At 38.8% G+C, this 20,192-nt stretch overlaps 1 protein-coding gene across 2 annotated transcripts in view; it reads left to right on the top strand.

Moving 5' to 3' along the window:
- Nucleotides 1-19,842, top strand: part of ZCCHC4 (zinc finger CCHC-type containing 4) — a 48,496-nt gene extending 28,654 nt beyond the window's left edge. Inside the window, exons 7-13 of one of the 2 annotated variants that reach the window (XM_036090620.2) lie at nucleotides 745-895; nucleotides 2,107-2,207; nucleotides 9,364-9,485; nucleotides 9,721-9,796; nucleotides 11,373-11,424; nucleotides 11,941-12,085; nucleotides 15,701-19,842. In XM_036090620.2, the coding sequence (XP_035946513.2) occupies nucleotides 745-895; nucleotides 2,107-2,207; nucleotides 9,364-9,485; nucleotides 9,721-9,796; nucleotides 11,373-11,424; nucleotides 11,941-12,085; nucleotides 15,701-15,851 (798 nt within the window). In that variant the 3' untranslated portion in view covers nucleotides 15,852-19,842. The remainder of the gene's footprint in view (nucleotides 1-744; nucleotides 896-2,106; nucleotides 2,208-9,363; nucleotides 9,486-9,720; nucleotides 9,797-11,372; nucleotides 11,425-11,940; nucleotides 12,086-15,700) is intronic. The other variant, XM_036090621.2, reaches the window with a different exon arrangement.
- Nucleotides 19,843-20,192: the final 350 nt, after the last annotated feature.

Below are 20,192 nucleotides of genomic sequence, written 5' to 3' on the forward strand. Positions count from 1 at the left end.
CTTTTATAGGTGAGCGCTTGAAAAGGACTACAGAGTCAGTAGACTGGAGTTAGTATTATAGGTATATCTCTTATTACGTCTTCTCCCGAAGCAGAAAATAATAAATAGACAGTGCGTAATGTTAATTTTACAATGACTAAAAACACTCCACTTGGTCTGTTGGGAAAATGTGTTAATAGCCTGGTTTCATGGCCTGGCTGAGCCTTGTTATTTGTGGACTCTCATTCATTTACTTACCGTGCGTGTCCGAACACGTCTGTCCAGTAACTGCTGCTCAGCAACGTGTGCGAGGTGACTGATAATGTGTGAGCTCGTGGTGCTGGACAAACCAGGCAGGGAAAAAATAGGTCTTATTTGTCTTTGTGTCTCCAGTGTTTAGCTCAGTTCCTGCTTCTGTTTGTGGGATTGAATTCAGCATTTTAGATAGTCTTCGTGGGTAATGAGTTTTTCTCTCTCAGGTTACTAAATTTAGTTTTTTAATTTAACCATTTGAAATGTGTAGTCCTCTGATAGTGATGGTGCTTGAATTTGCAATTTTAAAAACCCGCTTATCAAGGAACCCAAAAGATAAAATCTCTTGGGGGCTGAATGGGAGAGGCTTCAGGACGTCACTGAGGGACTCTGGGGTGGCAGGACGGGTGAAGTTTCAGTACAAACAGTGGGAGCGAGCCTAATGCATTCTCTGAATAGGATGGAGTGTCTCCCTGTAGTCCTCATTTAGAAATGAATTTTTATTTGTTCCAGGCTGCCCTTGAAGTATGCAGAACATTTTTACAGGAAGATAAAGGTGAAGGAGTCATTATGGTGACAGATCCTCCTTTTGGTGGCTTGGTTGAACCTCTGGCTGTTACATTCAAGAAGTTAATTGCTATGTGGAAAGAAGGTCAAAGCCAAGGTGTGTAATTTATTACTTACTGCAGAATAAACATGTATCTGTGTATCTACTTCCTGTCAAATATTAGCAGAGCTCAGTGAATCGGAGCTCTGATAAAATATACATGTCTTGGGTTCTTGTGTTTTTTTGTGTGTGTTTTTTTTTTGTGTGTTTTTTTTTTAACAGGCTTATTTGAGAATGTGGCAGACTTCATTATCATGATACACTTTGTATTATCCTAATCACGTGTTCTCAAAATGACTAGTAGGTGAGCATAAGGGGACATTATGAAGAATAGCAGTAAACTATTGTCATTTATTCAATAACTATTTACTGAGTGGCCCCTGTGTACCAGGTACTGTTTAGGTGCTGGAAATAGAGTACTGAACCAGACGGACACATACTCCTGCCCTCATGGATCTTACATTCCATGTTCCTAAAGTCTTGCCCACTAAGAGGGTGCCCAGCCTCTGGCTCAGAGCTCTAAACTGTGCCAAGATTTGGGTAGGAAGATCGGATATGCACCAGCCTTACCGTGGTTATCAGTGACAGATAGACACCCACACAGTAGAGGTGGGTTAGTGGCTGGGGGTTATTATTCAGCTTAAAGTGGCTTAGGCCTTCAAAATATTTTATTTAATTAATTGTTTAATTAGTTGGTACAATCATTTTTTAGTTTCCAGCTTGCAAATTGATGAACTGTAAGAGTGTCAGGAATTTGTGATCGAGCTTCTCCTTTAATTGTGCTACATAAATAGTGTGCTTTGGAGACAGAATGCAAAAGAAATCCGAAACATGACTCCGTGTTAAGTATTCCACTTATTTTCAGTTCTTAAGTCCACTGATCAGAATGGATACAGTCAGTGATACTGAGGAAGCAATGAAGAACAAATTACTTAAATCTTATGGCTTCAGTTGCCCTGTCTATAAAATGGGATTGTTTATTAATTAGTGATATCTTTGCCTTTACCTAGAATATAGTGATTATGTGTGTAAGGATTACTTTTATATACCCTTTATACCTGCGTTTAGGTGTAAAAGAATGTTTCCATTGACTTTTGGGAAAGGTCAAGTTGTAAATGGCATTCTGGTAACGTTCTCTTCTTTTGTATGATTTAAGTGCATTGAACAATTGCAATTTCTCCCAATATTAGAAGTATTTCAGTTACAGCTCTTTTATTTTTTTAAAATACCAATTTCTTATTTTCTTTTCCTTTTTTGTGGTCCATTAGATAGCAGTCACAAAGAACTACCCATATTCTGGATTTTCCCTTATTTTTTTGAATCCCGAATTCGTCAGTTTTTTCCAAGCTTCTGCATGCTGGATTACCAGGTATAGTAAATATTTTGTTTTCTGGCACAGTTGATGAGTGGATATTCCACTTAAATAAATACTCTGATCAGACTGTCCATCGATTTTAGGAAATGAAACTATGATAAGCTGTATTAAACACTAAAATTGTACCATGCATTGCTTAGTCCACAGGTTCCTAAATGTAATTCTTAGGGGTGTTTATTAAAAATATAGATTCTTAGGTACCAAAATACACCTACTAAATCAAAATTAGAGGGTAGAGCCCCAAGAAAGCACATTTTACCAAGCTTCCCAGGTGACCCTGCAGCGCGGCTAGGTTTTAGACCCACTGACCTAACTGACCCCGGAGTCATTGTTATGAACAGTTTTGTCTGTTCAGAGATTGTAGAGAAGTCAGTTGCTTTTTCTGGTCAGTGGAATGTCAAGTACACTTTACTGTACCACTCAGAGGATGCTGGCAGCCCTGAAGGGAGGTGTGTCCAGGGTGGCAGGTGGCAGAGGAGCAGAGAGGCTGAGGCCTGCGCGTGGGGGCGAGTGTGCTGATGTCAGGGTGGAGCTGACCGGCCCTCCCTCCCACCTCTGCCCTCAACTCCTGCTGCTTTAGTGTCCACTTCCTTCTATTCATTTCCTTGGGTTCTGAAGTTAACCCCTGTCACCAGCACCGTGTGGGGTCGCCAAGTGGCCATTGCTTCCTCTTTTGTAATGACATTTTTCTGTTTGAGCTTTCTGAGCAATGGACTACCTTGATGAAGGCTTTTCAGCCCCGGAACTGAAAATGAACATGTCTTCACTACCTGTTCCAAGCTAGCACTTGGATCTCATCTTTCTAATCTTGAAGGCATTTACTATTAGGAAAATTATCTAGAAATGCTGAAAGAAACAATGTTATCAAAAAAATGAGAGGACAGACCCCTACCTGCCATTCACCCCAAGTAGCAAATATCATAATTTGACACGTTTTACAGGTTTGTAATCATAGCAGATGAATCCGAATTTCGCTTTCTTCACTGTGTCTTATGTACATAAGTGTACATTTTTAAATGTAGCTCCAGAGTCTTTATGCTTTTAATCACTTTATTTTTTTTTTAAGATTTTATTTATTCATTTGACAGAGAGAGAGCAAAAGCAGGGGGAGGGGCAGGCAGAGGGATAGGGAGAAGCAGGCTTCCCACTGAGCAGGGGGCCCAGTGGGAAGTTCGATCTCAGGACCCCGAGATCATGGCCTGAGCCGAAGGCAGATGCTTAACCGACTGAGCCTCCCAGGCACCTGATTTTAATCACATCACATTATTTCATTAGCAGGTTATATTATCAATTGTTAGCATTGTTTTTCTTAGACACACAGGTTGCTTCTGCCTTTAAGGTACTATAAGTAACACTGCCATAAACATCTCTTATTACATAACTTTTTCCATATTTTACATAACTTCCTTAAAATGAATTTCCAAAACTGAAATAGAATTCCAAAAATTATGTTATCAAATTTAATGGACATTTTTATGGCTACTGAACCATATAACAGTTCCTTTCCAAAGTTTATAGCACAAGCCATTTTAACCTTAACTTCTTGAGCTCTGCATTAGGCAAAGTCCACATCATAATTCTTCCCAAATCTGGTTTACTTTCCTTTTTAGAGCACATAGTTTTCTGTTTCTTGTCTGAGGGGTACTTCTAGTATTGACATTTGCAGTGCAGAGATAGCAGACATATCCTAAAGACGTTAACTAAATAAACTATTTTCAGTTGGCAGGAGCGCCTGCTGCCTTCGACAGTGAATAATCATCTAGAACAATGTCTGGCACAGAGTAGGTGCTTTACACATGTTGAGTGAAAAATAGCATGAACTCCGGAGTTGGAAAGGAACTGGGTTTTAATCCTGGTTCTGCCACTTACTAGTTAGGCCTACACATTTTATCTAACTCCCTGCAGCTCATGTGACCTGTTAAATGAGCAGAGTAATAATATACCTGCCTCATAAGGTTTTAGGAGTTATATGAGACAATACATGAAAAGGCTTAGCCTTGTCCCGAACACACAGCAAATGTAGACCAAAGGTTATTGCTGTCAGCACTGTTGAGACCATTCAGATAGTCCCCGGGTACGGGTAAAACTCTTTTTTGGGGCTTTCTTTTTTTTTGTACAGTATATGAAACATAGGGTCCCTCAGAAAACTGTTCCATGCACATTTAGAAATGCGTTTTCACTGCAGGCACGAGTTTGAAATGGCAAGGAGGCCAAAGAAGGCAGATCGAGTAGAGTGGACCAGAGAGGTTCATGTGGAGAAACCAGCCATGGCTTGTTTTGACGGTCTGTGTTACTAGAAAGGAACTTGTGGAAATACTGCAGTCTCAGTTTTGAGAAATAGTTCCAAGGTCCAAGCTTATTAAAAAGAATTATACAATTCAGTGTATTGGTGAAGAAAGTTTCTAACTAGGCCTTATCAGACAGGGTATCAGACAAGGTGAAAAGCAGTCTTTTTAGTAAAGAGAAAGCCAAACTTTGAAAGGAAAAACTAGAATAAAATCTGTAAAACAAAACAAATCTTTGTTTTTCCTGATTTCTACTAAAGATAAGAACACTACTTGCCCATTGCATGCTCAGTTGGAGAAACTGATTTTATCACATCTTCTATTGTGTTCATAAGCCTTATTTGTTGTACCTCACCTTGATGATCGGTCTTTTGTGCTTTTCTTAATTTCTTTCTTTCTTGAAAGTTTCTCTGGATTTATTATTATTATTATTCTTTCTGAAACTTTTGCTTTTTTCCTTTTCTTGTTATTTTAACCTTATTTTGTAGTAATTTCTTTTCTTGTATATTAGCTGCCTTCATCAAATGAAAAATTTGAAAGTCTCTTGTCCTCCTTCACAGGTCTTTTGCTATACACCTTGATTAGACCTTCTTTCTCACATTGCCTAAGGTGATTATGAGCCCCCAAACCACAATGCAGTAAAAAAAAAAAAAACCCAAATCACTAAATCTCTTTTTTGAAATACTTTTCAGGTAATAGGGAGGCAGAAATGCCGCAGATCTTCATAAAATATAAATTATGTAGACTGTTCAGTGATAAAGCACTTGATGAGTACAGAATAAAACAGTCATCAAAGACCTAGAAAAGCAAGAGTTTTATTAAGGGCAGATTAGAAAGGAAGGATGTGATAAGGAAAAGAAATTTTGACCCAGAATCAAAAGTGTGAGTCCTAGCACACTGCCTTTTAGAGGCTCTTTAATCGTAAGAGGGAGAAGTCAGTTTATCTTTCTTGGCCTCTGTTTCCTTACGTATAAAATAAAATGATTGAATCAGGAAAGAGGTGGCAGATAAGTTTCACTTTTAGTGCTTTAGTGCTAAGCCTGATAAATTGGTAGTGACTTTCTGGAGAATTTGTGGAGAATACCAGGCTCAGTGGCGGAGGGGGTAGTGTATGATTGATTAGTGATGTCTGCCATTGGCCGGGTTTGGGCGTGGTGGAATTCAGGTCCTGTATTTACCATATCTGAACTAGATCTCACTTTCCTTCCACCGGGAACATGCTATGATCTCTTGTTCCTACTTCATCTGGGGCATTTGTCTGGATTGTTAAAAGTAGAGCTTTTTTTTTTTTAAAGCTGTCCCTTAAAAAATCATCCTGTGTAGAAAACTGTTTTTTGAGGTTAGTTTCATGTTCAGAAGTGAAGATATTTTGACAGGAATTTCTGACAAGTGATTGCAAGTTACAAGATGACAGCTGAAATTCTTAAAACTTGATGTGTAATAAACACAAACATTTAATGGGTTTGGAGTGACAAGGGCCATAATATATATATAATATACATACATATAGATATAATTTTAAATAATAGGTAAGTGGGATATGGGCAATATGACTAAAAGACCTTTTTGCTCTGGTGGAAGTTGGCTGATGGCAATCTTTTGATGCACTGAAATTAAATAGAACACAATCCCGAGGGAGTTAGGAAAATACAAGTACTCTGTCTTACTTCATCTTTGTTTCCCGACCGGATGCCTAGAACATAGTAGGTGCAAAATAAATGTCTGTTGACTTGAACATCTTGGTTTCCGTATAACTGGTTTCAGTCTCATGTCACAGAAGAAATTTGCGTATAGATAAAATTAAAAGTTAAGAATTGCAGAGATTCTTTGCTTTCCCTCATTTCTATACAGTACTTCATCACATTAATCAGTTCCATGGGAGAAATTTTCTATTTGAAAATGCCTCTCATCATCATTGTGAGTGAAATGTCAGAGATAATGATGGGAAAATGGTGTATCAGCTCTACCACTAGTGATATGCAATTTGCAAAATTGTGTTTGCTTTACAGCGCTTCCATAGGACGTTTATTTGTGTGGATGAAGCTATGAAATATGGATGTATGTTAGAGGTACATTAATTTACCCTAGCAGCATGCGTTTTACATACCATATGTTTATAGTTAATTAGCACAACAAATCCGCATTTAAAAATAATAATAATCTCAATTAGGTTATGCAAAATCAAGCAATCAACCACCTTCCTGACACATACGTTCTCCGACTCCTTGGGTAACCATAAAGAGATTGTTCTTTCTTTCCTTCTCTTCCATCTGCTATCTATTGTATTGCATGGAATATTCCATTTACTAGAAATCTTTTTAAGGCCCTCTTTTCCAACATTTGAAGATCTTTGAAAGGTTTTCTTGGGAAGAATTTTTTTTTTCTTATGACACAAATGTTCAAAATATCTTTGTTGAATTTAATAAAGTGTCATATATTTATAAATTACATAGAGGAGTGCATTAGGGAAAAATTATGAATTTAAATCATTTTTAAAAAACTACTTAATGGTACTATTTTAAGGTGATTTTGAAGTAAAATCTGCTTTTGTATCTTAGCCTCTAACAGGTGACATATATTCATAGAATTTTATTTTATTTTATTTTTTTAAAAGATTTTATTTATTTATTTGACAGAGAGAGACACAGCGAGAGAGGGAACACAAGCGGGGAGTGGGAGAGGGAGAAGCAGGCTTCCCGCGGAGCAGGGAGCCCGATGCGGGGCTCGATCCCAGGACCCCGGGATCATGACCTGAGCCGAAGGCAGACGCTCAACGACTGAGCCCCCCAGGCGCCCCTATTCATAGAATTTTAAAGTTGGAAAGAACCATGAGGGGTGTATCATAGGCTAACTTCCCACCGTAATAATCCTCTCTGCTAAATTCATGACAAGCCTCACCCGGCCTCACTTGAATGCTTTCAGCGAGCAAAGTCCTGCAGCCTTACAAGGCAACTCAATTTATTTAATAGCTCTAATCGTTAGAAAATTTTCTCATATTGAGATAAAATATGCTCCCTATTAACTTCTAACCATTGGTCCTACTTCTGTTCTCCAGAGCAATAAAGGCTAAGTCTCATTTCGATTCCACCGACACCGCTTCAGTTATAAAATAGCTATCAGATCCTCCTAGTTTGCGCTTTTCTGAATAAACACCCCCAAGATGTTAAATGACAAATCCTCTTCCCATTACTTTCGGTCGAAACGAACTGGTTTTATCAGGGTCTCCCTTCAAATGCAGTGACTGAATGCAGGGCTTCACATGTGATCTGACCTCATCCTTTGCTTGTTATGATATTACACTTCCGTACAGGGCGGCCGTGAGCCCCTGACAGCTTTAGTACAGTTAGCCAGACTTTGGACTCACCATGCTGACAGTTAACCAGAACCCCCAGGTTTGGTTTGGTTTGGTTTACCCACACTGTCCCTTGTCTAGCTGGGTCTCCTTGTATGGCACTTACTTTTCCCCCCACTGCTAAAGCTTATTGATCAGTCTTCCTGAACTCGTTCACCTGTTAAAGTGGTAGCCGTGGGCAGGGCCGTACGGAGAGCTTAGGAATTTCTCATTAAAGCCCTCTCTTTCCATTGTCAGTAAGTCCTTACATTTTTGTGGTTTGCTTATTAGATAGAGCTAGCTTTCGAGCCAGTTCTTTTGAAAAATTCTTAAGTGTATTCTTGTTTAGAATCTAAATAGTTCATTATAATGTATTTGAAAGTTGGGTTCTACCTTTACTGACTTCATAAAAAACTCACCATATTCTTGTGGATAATCTAGAACAATGGTTCTCAAACTTTAGTGTGCCAGGAGGGCTTGTTAAGAATACAGATTGTGGGGCCTGACCCCCAAGAGCTTCTGTTTTATGAGGTCCTTTGGTGGGGCGATAATGTGCTTTTCTAACAAGCTCTCAGGGGCGACGCTGGTGTTGCTGATCCAGTCCCCGCACTTGGAGAATTAGTGATCTAAAGAAGGATGGACTTAGTGACCAGGTGGATTCAGAGCAGGCTTAAAACCAAAGTGAGAACGTGTGTGGATAGCAGAGAGGTTGGAGAAGGAGACGAGAGCAAGAAGCTAATAGACATTGAGCCTGTTAGCTCCAGCTTCCTTTCAGGATGATCTGCTAAGGCTGAAAGCTGAGGTAGGGGTCTTGAGGAGAGGTTAATGTCCGAAATAGTCACAACTGTTGCTGAATCTCTCTCTTCATCCGCATCTTTCTGTCTCTACCATATGCCAGGCCCCGAACTAGGCGTTGTACACACATTGTCTCATGTAATCTTCCCAGATCTCTGGGGCAGGGCTCAGTAACCTCTGGTTCCAGGTGAGAATTATGTAAATTTGCCTCACGGCGCAACAGGTGAGTGGCAGAGCCTCTCTGGTCCCCAACCCTGTGCTCGGCCAGGACGTGAGGGGTCAAATGGTGAATGGTGGGGGGCGTCAGAGTAAGGCTGTACTGAGACTTGGTGACCTGCGAACTGACAAGTAGCCCATCTCACACACAAAAATGAAAAGCCCCCACCGAGGCATCACATATCTTCAACGGTGGAATTCTTTAGCGCCAAGAGCCAAACTTGTAATTCCATAATAGGTCTTCTTGCGAAGTCTGTTGTTTTGGATAAAAGATTACAGTTGTTCTCTTAAGACCAGGCAGTATGAATTTATAACAAAGTTTACCTTTTCTATAATGAAATTTCACCGCCATAGAGGCCTCTCTGTTGATTAATAAGTAAACTCTTGCTTTTAAGAATTTCTTCTTAAATACTTTGGTTTAATTCCTCTATTGGCATCAGCTTGTTCTTTATTGGTTAAAGAATCTTCATAGATGTTGACTCCTTTGAGTAAATTTTCTTTTTCAATTTTTTAAACTTTCTAGGTAGATTATGATAATCATGCACTTTATAAACATGGGAAGACAGGTCGAAAACAGTCTCCTGTGCGTATTTTCACCAATATTCCACCCAACAAAATAATCCTTCCTAGCGAAGAAGGGTACAGGTAAGATCCTAGTGGGGCCTTGAGATATACGAGTCACTGAGAATAAAGTTCCATATATCCAACATGAAAATGCTTTTAATATTGACTCATGTAGTTCTTCTGCTACCTTTAAATTCGGTCTATAATTTTGAATTGAATTTGGATTACACTCCATTTTTATAACAAGTGCCATTTATCTGCTCTGTGAATCTTCTTGAAAATATGCAGCTGATTTAAGTCTTTCTTTCCTCCTTAGATTTTGCCCTCTGTGTCAACGATATGTTTCCCTAGAGAATCAACACTGTGAGCACTGTAATTCTTGTACCTCCAAGGTATAGTTTCTACAGAATGCATTTTTATTCATATATATTCATTTTAGTTTAGCTTACTTGTTTCATTACATTTGCTTAATGTTATTTTTTTAAGAGATTTTTTTATTTGAGAGAGAGAGAGAGAGCATGCGCACAAGTGGGGGCGAGGGGCAGAGGGAGAAGCAGACTCCCCGCTAAGCAGGGAGCCCGAAGCGGGGCTCAGTCCCAGGACCTGGGGATCATGACCTGAGCTGAAGGCAGATGCTTAACCGACTGAGCCACCCAGGCGCCCCTAAATTCACTTTTATGTGAGGTACTGTATGACTGTATGACTGCTAAAATCAGGAATATTTCAAATAAGGCATGAGGTGAGTGCTAACCTTTGTTGAGGGTAAAATTAAGATGTTTCAAATAAGGAACTGAACTACGAGATACCGTCCCCATTCTGATGAAATAATAAAGAACATATACTGTGCACTTTTTATGTGCCAGGACCTTCCCTAAGGGCTGTACATGGATTAACTGAGTCACTCTGCACAAAGCCCTAGTAGATAAGTACTCTCCAGTTTTTATAGGTCAGGAAGGACAGGAACACACCTCCTACTTATTGTTTTAAGGAGGTGGGATGACCCGTAAGGTGGCCTATTTATTTTAACTAAATCCAGTCAGAAAGAACAGGTGAAGTTTAGTTTGGCTAATACGCACAAATGATTGTCCAAAGGAAAGGCTATATTTTTATAACTATCATAAGATACATTTTGCATAACTTTACAATTTTATTATTGGTTATACTTGTTTTTAACTGTGGTAGCACATCTGATTACATGTATTTTCAATCAGTTTAGATATTATCTGTGTTCTTTATTTAAAAAAAATTATGCCCAGGTCATTTTTATAAAGCTCGAAATGAGGAAAACAAAACTTTATTATTTACCACATAAGTGGTAAAAATAAACAAAAGCAAGGAAGTGACCATCACAGAAACCAGAGTAGGTGTTACTCGGTGGGGAAGAGGAATGCTGGATTGGGAAGGGCTACCCGAAGGAGTGTCTAGGGGGCTGACAGTGTGCTCTTGACCTGTTGGGATTCATCAATGTGTACTTTATAAGACTCATTAAACTGGACATGTAAGTGTCTTATATACTTTTCTGGGTAGTTTTGTTTCACAGATTTAACATTACCCAAACAGTACCCTATAATCTGTATCTTTTTAAATTATATAAATTTCTCAAATATGAATTTCATTAAGGATTATGCTGCATAGACACGTAAAAGTTATGAATCATTAATTCTCTTGAAATTTTCATTGAGTCCTTCTTTGTGCCGATTGGGTTCCTTGAACTGGAGTGGACTTTCAAGATCATGTAGATAAATCCCCTAGTTTTCCAGTTAAGGAAATTGGGGCCCATCAAGGAGGCATTTGAGTTGAGTGGAGAAATGCATAGATTAAAATCAAAGTATTTAATTGTGAAGCCCAGGAAAGTGAGAAATAAGGAATGAATAATTTACACAGATTTTAATAGGACATTTTAATTTTTAATTGTAGAACTTGATTTTTAATGATACATTAAATATAATTTAAAAATTATTTTTGTAGGATGGCAGGAAATGGAACCATTGCTTTCTCTGCAAAAAGTGTGTAAAACCTTGTAAGTATTTAGACTCAGTGTTTGAGATCCTATGAAAACATTTCAGAGTTTTTCTTCAGCTAAATGGGATTTTTATTTGTTTATAAGAGAAAAAAAAATTAATATAAAGACCTGCATTGATTTACTTGCTTTTTAATTTTGGCAGTTGCCAAAATACACACTCTCTCTTTCATAGGGAGACATGACTTTGTAACCTGTTCCAGTGTGGCATTTGGTTTGGCTCATTTTATTAGGGCTTTGTGTCACTCAGCCAGACCCCATTGTGTCAGTGGGGCTCTCTGCTCATGACTCATTGAGGAAGGGCTGCATTGGTTGCCATGTATCAGAAAGAAGTTAGTTGCTTTATGTGGGATTCCAACCTCTTAACCTTGGCGCTTTAGCCAAATTATAACCAGCTATGCAGACCGGTCACAATATTTGAAGTAAACACTATTCATGCTTCCCTGTCATAAAGGTTAATCAAATGAAAAATTATATTAAATGAACTTCTTCTAAAACTTAATTTTTATTTTATAGCCTGGATCCACTGTAGCATTTGTAGTCACTGTGCTCTTCCAGATCATTCTTGCGGGGGCCCTAAAGATGGCTGCTTTATTTGTGGTGAATTAGACCACAAACGTAGTACTTGTCCTAAGATCGCTACATCTAAGAAAGTGAACAAGTAAGTTGAATTCTTTTATTGCCTAGAAAAAAATTTTCCTTGTGTGATTTGTGTAAAGCAGTCCTCCACAAAAGTATACAATAGAGGATTCAGAAGTGCTGAATTATTTGCTGTTTTTACTGTTACTTACTGTTTGCATAGATGGGGGGGTGGGAGGGCACGAAGATGAGTGAAAGAGCTTAACATTTTACAGGTAAGACATGAAAATCACCAAAGTATAAGGTAGAAACTGATTAACTTTTTATCTCCTGTGGTTCATGTGAAATTATAATTTGTGGGGAGAGAGTCCAGCCTCTATTGATGGACATGATATTTAAGTCGGGACAGATCAGATGCAGACATGTGACAGCAGGCAAGGCTGGAGAAGGCATTTCAGGTGGAATGTAGTGTGTAATCCCACAGTGAACACATCGGAAAATGAAGTTATCTCTTTAAATTATATCAGACTTCTAAAAAACATTGACTATTTAAATTTGTAAAATTTTAATTTTTACTATTTTTTTCTATGCTTATTTTCACTTCTTCCACCAATATTTGGTGTTGGTTATCACTCAGAACAAAGTTATACCAATGACAACAGCATATTTAGAAAAACCATTGCTATTTCAGCTGGGCTCATTTGAATAATTACACTTAAAAAAAAAAAACTAAAAGGGATGATAGTTGAGACTTCTTGTTTTATTGTTATGAAAACCAGATAGCCAAATTTAACATTATGTGAGAATTGGGATCAGCATAAAATTTTTGAGCTATCTTATAACTTGTGATAAAAATAATTTCTTAGTATTAGAAATATCTGATGTTACTGTAACTATTTATGATCGTATTAGAATTCTTTTCCATTTGTTCATTTTTTTTTGGTCAGTGGCAATTAGTTTTTCCCATTAAGGCCCAGGCATTTGAATTCTACCTACTGTTTTATTTTTCCATTACTTTTCATCAAATTTACTTTAGACAGTTATTTCCACTAAGTAATTCAGGGTAGAAATGGAAGTTTCTAAATTAAGAACTGTATTGAAGAATCCTATAAGAGATTTTTTCTTAGAAAGCTTTAAGAATAGAGGACCACCGAATAAGCTATTGGTCTGGGATTGTTGCACCAGGTACAGGGTAATTCTGGTTGCAAACAGAGTTAGTGACATGCTCAGACTTTCAGTCTGTGATCTTATGATACAGGGAAACTGAATTAGTATTTTGGTAAGGTATTGTAGGCTCTTTGTTGGTCCTCCATGGCCTGGGCTAGTTGGCTTGGTGGTATTCTGTTGTTTTCATTGAAGGAAACCATTTAGTCTCTTTCAGTATTAGATTTTATCAAGTTTAATTCAAGGAGCAAATCCATTAGGATGCGGTATACCTGAAAAATCTTAAATAGCATTACTTTTTTCTCTCAGAAAAGACTCCTAAACTCCTGTGAACAGTTACCTTCAGGTTTTGCTTTCAAAAAATTTTCCTAATGAAATTGACAAGGCAAAATGTTTTTTTTTTTCTTTACAATAGTAAAAAATAATTCTAATCATCTTTTTAGCATATATGGCATAGAAGATACCTCATTATTAACTTGTTTTTCTTGAGTTTAATTTGCCTTTTCTCCTGAACTGGAATGGTGCTGGCTCCCTCTTGTGGTTAATCGTTTTTATCATTACACGAATACCTATAATTTAGAGGACAAACACTAGGTCAGTTCAATTTTAAGGCAAAACAAAACAATGAATTGATTTATACTCAGGCAGTTCAATTTATACTCCGTTGACAGACTTCATCTCTGGAAAGTTTGTTTATTCATATTAAAATGAATATTTGCTTTTGCTTTTGTTTACATATCCACTAGTGAGGTCTGGTTCATGTTTAGTTCTTCTTATAAGTGGAAAAGCCAAAGAAAACGTGTTTAAATTTTTTATACATACACACACAGCTTCATTGACTGTGCCATCAAGAGGTTCTACTTCATTAAATTTGCTAAATCATCACTTATCAGGACATAAGCCTTCTTAAAATAATGGCTGGAGGGAAAGGAGATTTATATAACATACCCAGAGGAGTATAAAGATGGCTGTGGTATTTGTTTTATTTTTGAACTGATAGTCTATAATCCAAAATCTAAATATGGAAAAATGGAAAGTTGTCAAGCAAAATTCTGAAGAATAGTCATGTGATGCCCCTAATAATAGCTAATATTTGTTTAGTGATTACAATATGCTTAGCACGTTACATATCTGAATAATTTATAGCAGAGTATATAGTATCAAGGTAATTAAGAGCACAGGTTCTAGAATCAAGCTGGTTCTGCTACTTCCTCATTGGAGGATTTCATAGCCTCAGTTTCTTCCCCAGAAAAAGAGTTGGAGGAAGGAAAATGAAAGGTAACATTCGCCTTGTCTCAGTCTCCCAGATCCTTGGAGTCAAAGATGATGCCCACTCATTTTTGTATTTCCAACACTTACTATGTATGTTGTGTGAACCAAAAGTGAGGCCAGAGTTTGCTCCATCGAGGGATTATATTCTGCTTGTGAATCACAGATTTGGGTCCTGGAAAGATAAAGAGTAAGCTTTTCCCCAGGACTTGTGGTTTAGGAGAAGTGAATCTATGATATCGCCAGTTACCCGTGGGGATTTTCCAGGTTTGCTGGTGCTGGCAGCCCCAGCCCTCTCCTCAGTTCGCCGTATGATAAATTGCATGATACTGCTAGCTTGGAGAAAGTGAATGAACAGACCAGTAATCTTTCTCAGCTATAGATCATCTGTAACCTAGTTCAGAGAGCACCAGAAGCTAAAGATCTGTTTTGTTCTGGTGTGGTTTAGTGTCTTTAGAGTGTGAGTTCCAACTCGTTCATTGTGAAGTTAGCCTTTCAAGAAGACAAAGACCACAAAATGTGGACATCCTGTGTGGCACCTGTCCAGACTTTTAGACCCACTGAGGAAAGGGAAATTAGTGGTAGGGCTTATAAGATGGGCCTTTGTAAGTGTCCATTTTTCCATTGTGCTATTTCATTTCTCTGCCTCTGCTAACTGGCAAATGTATCGGTCCTTTTCCTGAAAAACGTCATTCAGGGATTTGGAGACTGAAGTGCTGAGCTGAGCAGTACAGATGTACTGAAACCAAAACAATAGCAAGGAAACCTCCTAACTCATTGGCTTTCCTATTTTTAAAATTTAAATAATACATATCCCAAATGTTATTCGAACACACAATCAACATAAAAATTATTGACAAGATACTTTGCATTCTTTCTTCAACATCTGGTGTGCATTTTACATTCAGAGCACTTCTAACTCGCTCTCACCACATCCCAGGTGCTCTGTTGCCACAGGGACTGGGCTAGAGGCTACTGTATGGTTCAGCACAGCAGTGGTTTTTCCTGGCTTGACTCTTTACCTCTGTGGTGGGTTTGTCCCAAATAAATCTGTAGTAACTGTCTTTCAAAGAAATTTCTTTACTCAAGCATTTTGCTTCGTGAGGCCTCTCACTGTCTCCTTGTCATTATGGTTAGGATCCTGAGGATTTATGCTTATGATACAGTAAATTCTTTTCCTTCTGTTTTCTTATTTGGTCAGCTGGTTAATTAAATTCCAACATAATTACATAATTCACTATGCTTATTCTACAAAATAATTTAGCACCTTGTTTTTCAGAGCTGTCAGAAAGCAGAAGCAAAGAAAAAGTAATAAGATGAAAATGGGGACCACTAAAGGACAATCCATGAATCATACATCTGTTACAAGGAAGAAGAACAGGAGAGAAAGAGCCCATCAATATCTTTGCTCTTAAATGTCCAGTGACTTGAGAATAAGAAAGATTTATAGTCCAACCTTTGATGCCATTTTCTGAAAGTGCCACACTGGACTTAAATTCTGTTGCTTTCAAAGGTATGCACCTTTCTAAGGCAGATAATAGGCAGGTGGTATTTGCTGGTTTATGGACCCCTCTCCAGCCTCTCTGGGGACCTGGGGAGGTGTTCCATCCTGAACTGGTTGACCAGATCTCTCTGTGTGCCTTTTTTTTCTCCCTTTAAATCTCACCCAATCATATGATTTTGGCCTCTTTTGAAAAATGGGCATGCATGTTCTTTTGCAGAAAGTGTCAGAAGAAAAATGAAAGTGAAAACTTGAGGTCTTGTTTACATTGAACACGAGTATATTAAATTAGGTCCAGAAATGTTTTAAGTTAAATATCAAAACATTGTGTGATGACTTAAACCCCACTTGCAAAGAAAAGTACAATGAACAATTATTTTTATTTTTTTAAAATATTTAATTTAATTTATTTATTTGTGAGAGAGAGAGAGAAGGAGAGCACAAGAGGGGGCAGGGTCAAAGGGAGAAGCAGACTCCGTGCCAAGCAGGGAGCCTGATGCAGGACTTGATCCCGGGAATCCGGGATCATGACCCGAGCAAAAGGCAGTCGTTTAACCAACTGAGCCACCCAAGCGCCCCTAAACAATTATTTTTAGACAAAGATGATGGGAAGAGTTTTGACAAAGCTAAAGATATAAGATTATAATTATGATTTTATTATTAAATATTTGTTTCTCAAGTACTTTTTTACAGTGTCCTTTGATGTAATAGAATCATTTAAATGTTGTAGGATGAATGAGACATTTAGAATTATGACTTGCTCTGTCATCTCAGTGTCTTTTAACCTAAGCAGTTAAGGTTATTTCTTTGTAAAAGTAATAGCAGAAGGCAGGAGAGTTTGGGGATTAAAACCTCTCATCCCTATTGGGACGAACCCTACCTGACTCTATGTCCTTGACCAGGTCATTCACTGGCAGCCTGTAATTATTTTATTATATAACAGTAGTTATACCACAGGCTTGTTTTTGTGGTGGTGACGTTAAATGAGGCACATGTGCCTGGCTCTCAGTTGTGTTGGTGAGAAATGTTAACAAATGTTAACCAGCAGATAGCTGGAGCCCTCATGGTAATCATCTGGTGGTCCAGGATCATAGCCGGGAAGGGACTGGGCTTGAACTCTGAGAACAAACAGTTCGTCTCCCCATTTCTCTGCTAGGTACCTGACATGATCGCCTTCAGATTGCATACTTTTGAATTGCTTGCATTTGCATAATGACTTTTCTCTTATTCCCAAACAGCTGCTTTAGAGCAGGTTTGGAGGCATGCTTGCTTGGGCTTAGCTAGAGCCCTGGGAGTGAAAGTACAAGAGCTGCACCCCATCTGGCCTGGAAATTCCATCTGGTCTTAAAGTTAGGACTGTTGGATGCTTGATGTGGAAGGCACAAGCGTGGCCCTGATCAGTGGGTAGGGGCGTATATCTGGCGACATCAAAAGATGAGCTAAGCCCCCTGGATTTAACAAGCATCAGAAAACCCTTCCCTTGCCCCCTTTTCCACGTGGGTTGCTATGGTGATCAGAGGGGTGGATTCAGAGGTGACTGGGTGAGATATGAACCTTTTGCAGAATCATTGTGAGTGTTCCCTCCCACCCCCGATTCAGCCACAGGCCTAGACTTTACCTGACTTTCATGGTGTCCCCCAAAACCATGGTAAAATCTCTTGAAATCTCCCCTGAAACTCAGACACTTGAGGGACCATGATTCCTGAAGAACTGGGTCCTGCTGGCCAGGGGTTATCATCACCCCATTTCCTGAGTTCTAAGGTACCATCAGTTGTAAAATGCACTGTTGATGTGATTGTAGCCTTTCAGGGGGAGAAACCCCATAGCTCATTAATTGTGTATATTAAATTTTAGGGGTATCCTGTTTCAGAAATACTGAAATGTGAAAAAAAAGAGTACACCTTAGAATTGAAATAGGGTATTACTTATAATCAGGAATTATGTACTTTAAAACTTTAACTGCTTAGGAAGTTAAAAATAAGAAATTTGGTGATTCTGGGGCCCCCTGCGCGGCTCAGTTGGTTAAGCGTCCAGCTCTTGATTTTGGCTCAGGTCATGATGTCAGGGTTGTGAGATTGAGCCCCGTGTTGGGCTCTGCATTCAGCGGGCAGTCAGCTTGAGATTCTCTCCCTCTTCTACCCACCCCCCACCCCTGCTGACAATAAATAAATCTTAAAAAAAAAAGAAGTTTGGTGATTCTGTTCTTTGTTCAATTAATACTAATTTTAAGGATTTTCTTTTCTCAGGGAGTAAACTAATAGGATGTAAAAATGTCTCTGGGAGGTAAAGTGGGATGGGAGATAAGGTCATTTGTTCTAATTAGAAATCTGCATATCTGAACATTAAGATACCTACTCAAAACAGTAATAGAGGAAAATCCCTAAATTCGACACATAAAACTTTCTAAGCTTTTTAAAAGGATGTTTTTCTGAAATTATTACAGCTAAATTTCATTGCCCTTCTTGCTTAGGTTACAAAATTTGAGGAAATCCATAGTTACTTTGTAGGCCCTGAATGATCAGATTTCAGGTTTTTCTTACATTTAGTTTGATATTTAGACTAATTTATTTCTTCAGTATGCCCCACTGTTTTCATCTCACCCTCTTCTTTCTGTTTGGAGTGTTTCCTCCATATGCCATCTATTAAAGTCTTATGGAGCCTTCAGGCCCTGGCCCAAGTCCCACTCTCTTTGGGGAAGTCTTGCCTGAGTCCCCGCTACCAGCCGGTACCTTCCTCTCTGAAGCCTGGGTGTTCTGCAACCACATTTGAGGCACTTTTCGTGTATTATTCTGTGATTAGATTTACAGATTCTACTTCCCCCAAAGATTTCAGTTTCTTAATGTCAATACCCATTTTATACCATCTTATATCTCTCATGCATTATAGGTGCTCAATAAAAATTTGATGAAAGCATGGAATTTTCTAGAAGTTTCCAGATGGTGGGTGCATTAGTTTGCTAGGGCTGCCATAACAAAGTATCAGAGACTGGCGGCTTAAATAACAATAATTTATTTTCTCCCAGTCCTGGAGGCTGGAAGTCCAAGATCAAGGTATTGGCAAGTTTGGATCTTCTGCTGCCTCTCTCTTTAGCTTACCTTCTCACTCCTCCCATGGTGTTTCTTCTGTGTGTATGATTCCCCGGTATCTCTTGTGTCCAAATTTCCTCTTCTTATAAGGATACTAGTCAGATTGGATTAGGGCCCACTCAATGGCCTTATTTTACCTTAATTTCCATTTTAAAGGCCCATCTCCAAATTCAGTCCCTTTCTGAAGTACTGGGGGCTAGGGCCTCAGCATCTGGATTTAGAGGATACAAGTCAGTTCTTAACAGTAGGCATGCCTAAGATATGGAGAGGACTTGGTCTTTTCTCTTTCTTGTATTTATTTTTCATTTTTATTCATTTATTTTTGTTAAGTATGTGGGGCTTGAACTCATGACCCCTAGATCAAGAACTGAGCTGACATCAAGAGCCGGATCAAGATCAACCGACTGAGCCACCCAGGCTCCCCTTGGTCTTTTTTCCTATAAGGACTGAAAAAAGGAAAACAGACCTAAACAATATTGGCAGATATTTAGAGTCAGTAGGAAGACTGTCTTGATACTGAGGGTTTAGATGTGTGTTTAAGGTTGGGATGTGCTGTGTGAGCAAGATTGACAGCCTTTAAGCTTAGAATAATTCAGCTTCCAGGGTTATTTTAAGAAAAACACTTAGGTTGATGTCTGGTCCCTTCAAAGTCATCTACAAAATACTAGGCATCTAGGAGAAGTTTGACTAATTTTTAAAGTAAAATCACAGCCCACAAAAGGTCCTGGTATGATGCTGTCTCCTTCACAATGTCCTTGTTGGTGTCTCCACTGGAATAGTACATCTCTTGCCAGTGAAATAAAAATGTGTTTGTGTGTCTTTTCATTTCTCCTTCTTTTAAGGTACTTCAAGTATGCTCTGTATTAGATTGACGTTTTTGTGCTTGTTTCCCCTGTACAGATTAGAAGCTCATTGGTAGCAGGGGCCTGCAGGCACCGTGGTGTGTGTTCTCTAGCTCCTAGAGCTGTGCATTGCACACAGTAATGTCCGAGACAACCAACTGCTGCCCACGTGACTTCACCAATCCCCCCCCCGCCATGACCCCGGGAAGCGGGTGGCCAGGTTGACACATTTCCTCACCCACCAAGTGGTAGCTGCTCGTAAATCGGGACTGAGTGAATAGAAATGCCATGTCATATACTGCTTGAGGTCTCAAAACCTTACACTGC

This window comes from Halichoerus grypus, chromosome 3, assembly GCF_964656455.1.
Source record: "Halichoerus grypus chromosome 3, mHalGry1.hap1.1, whole genome shotgun sequence".
Taxonomy (NCBI): Eukaryota; Metazoa; Chordata; class Mammalia; order Carnivora; family Phocidae; genus Halichoerus; species Halichoerus grypus.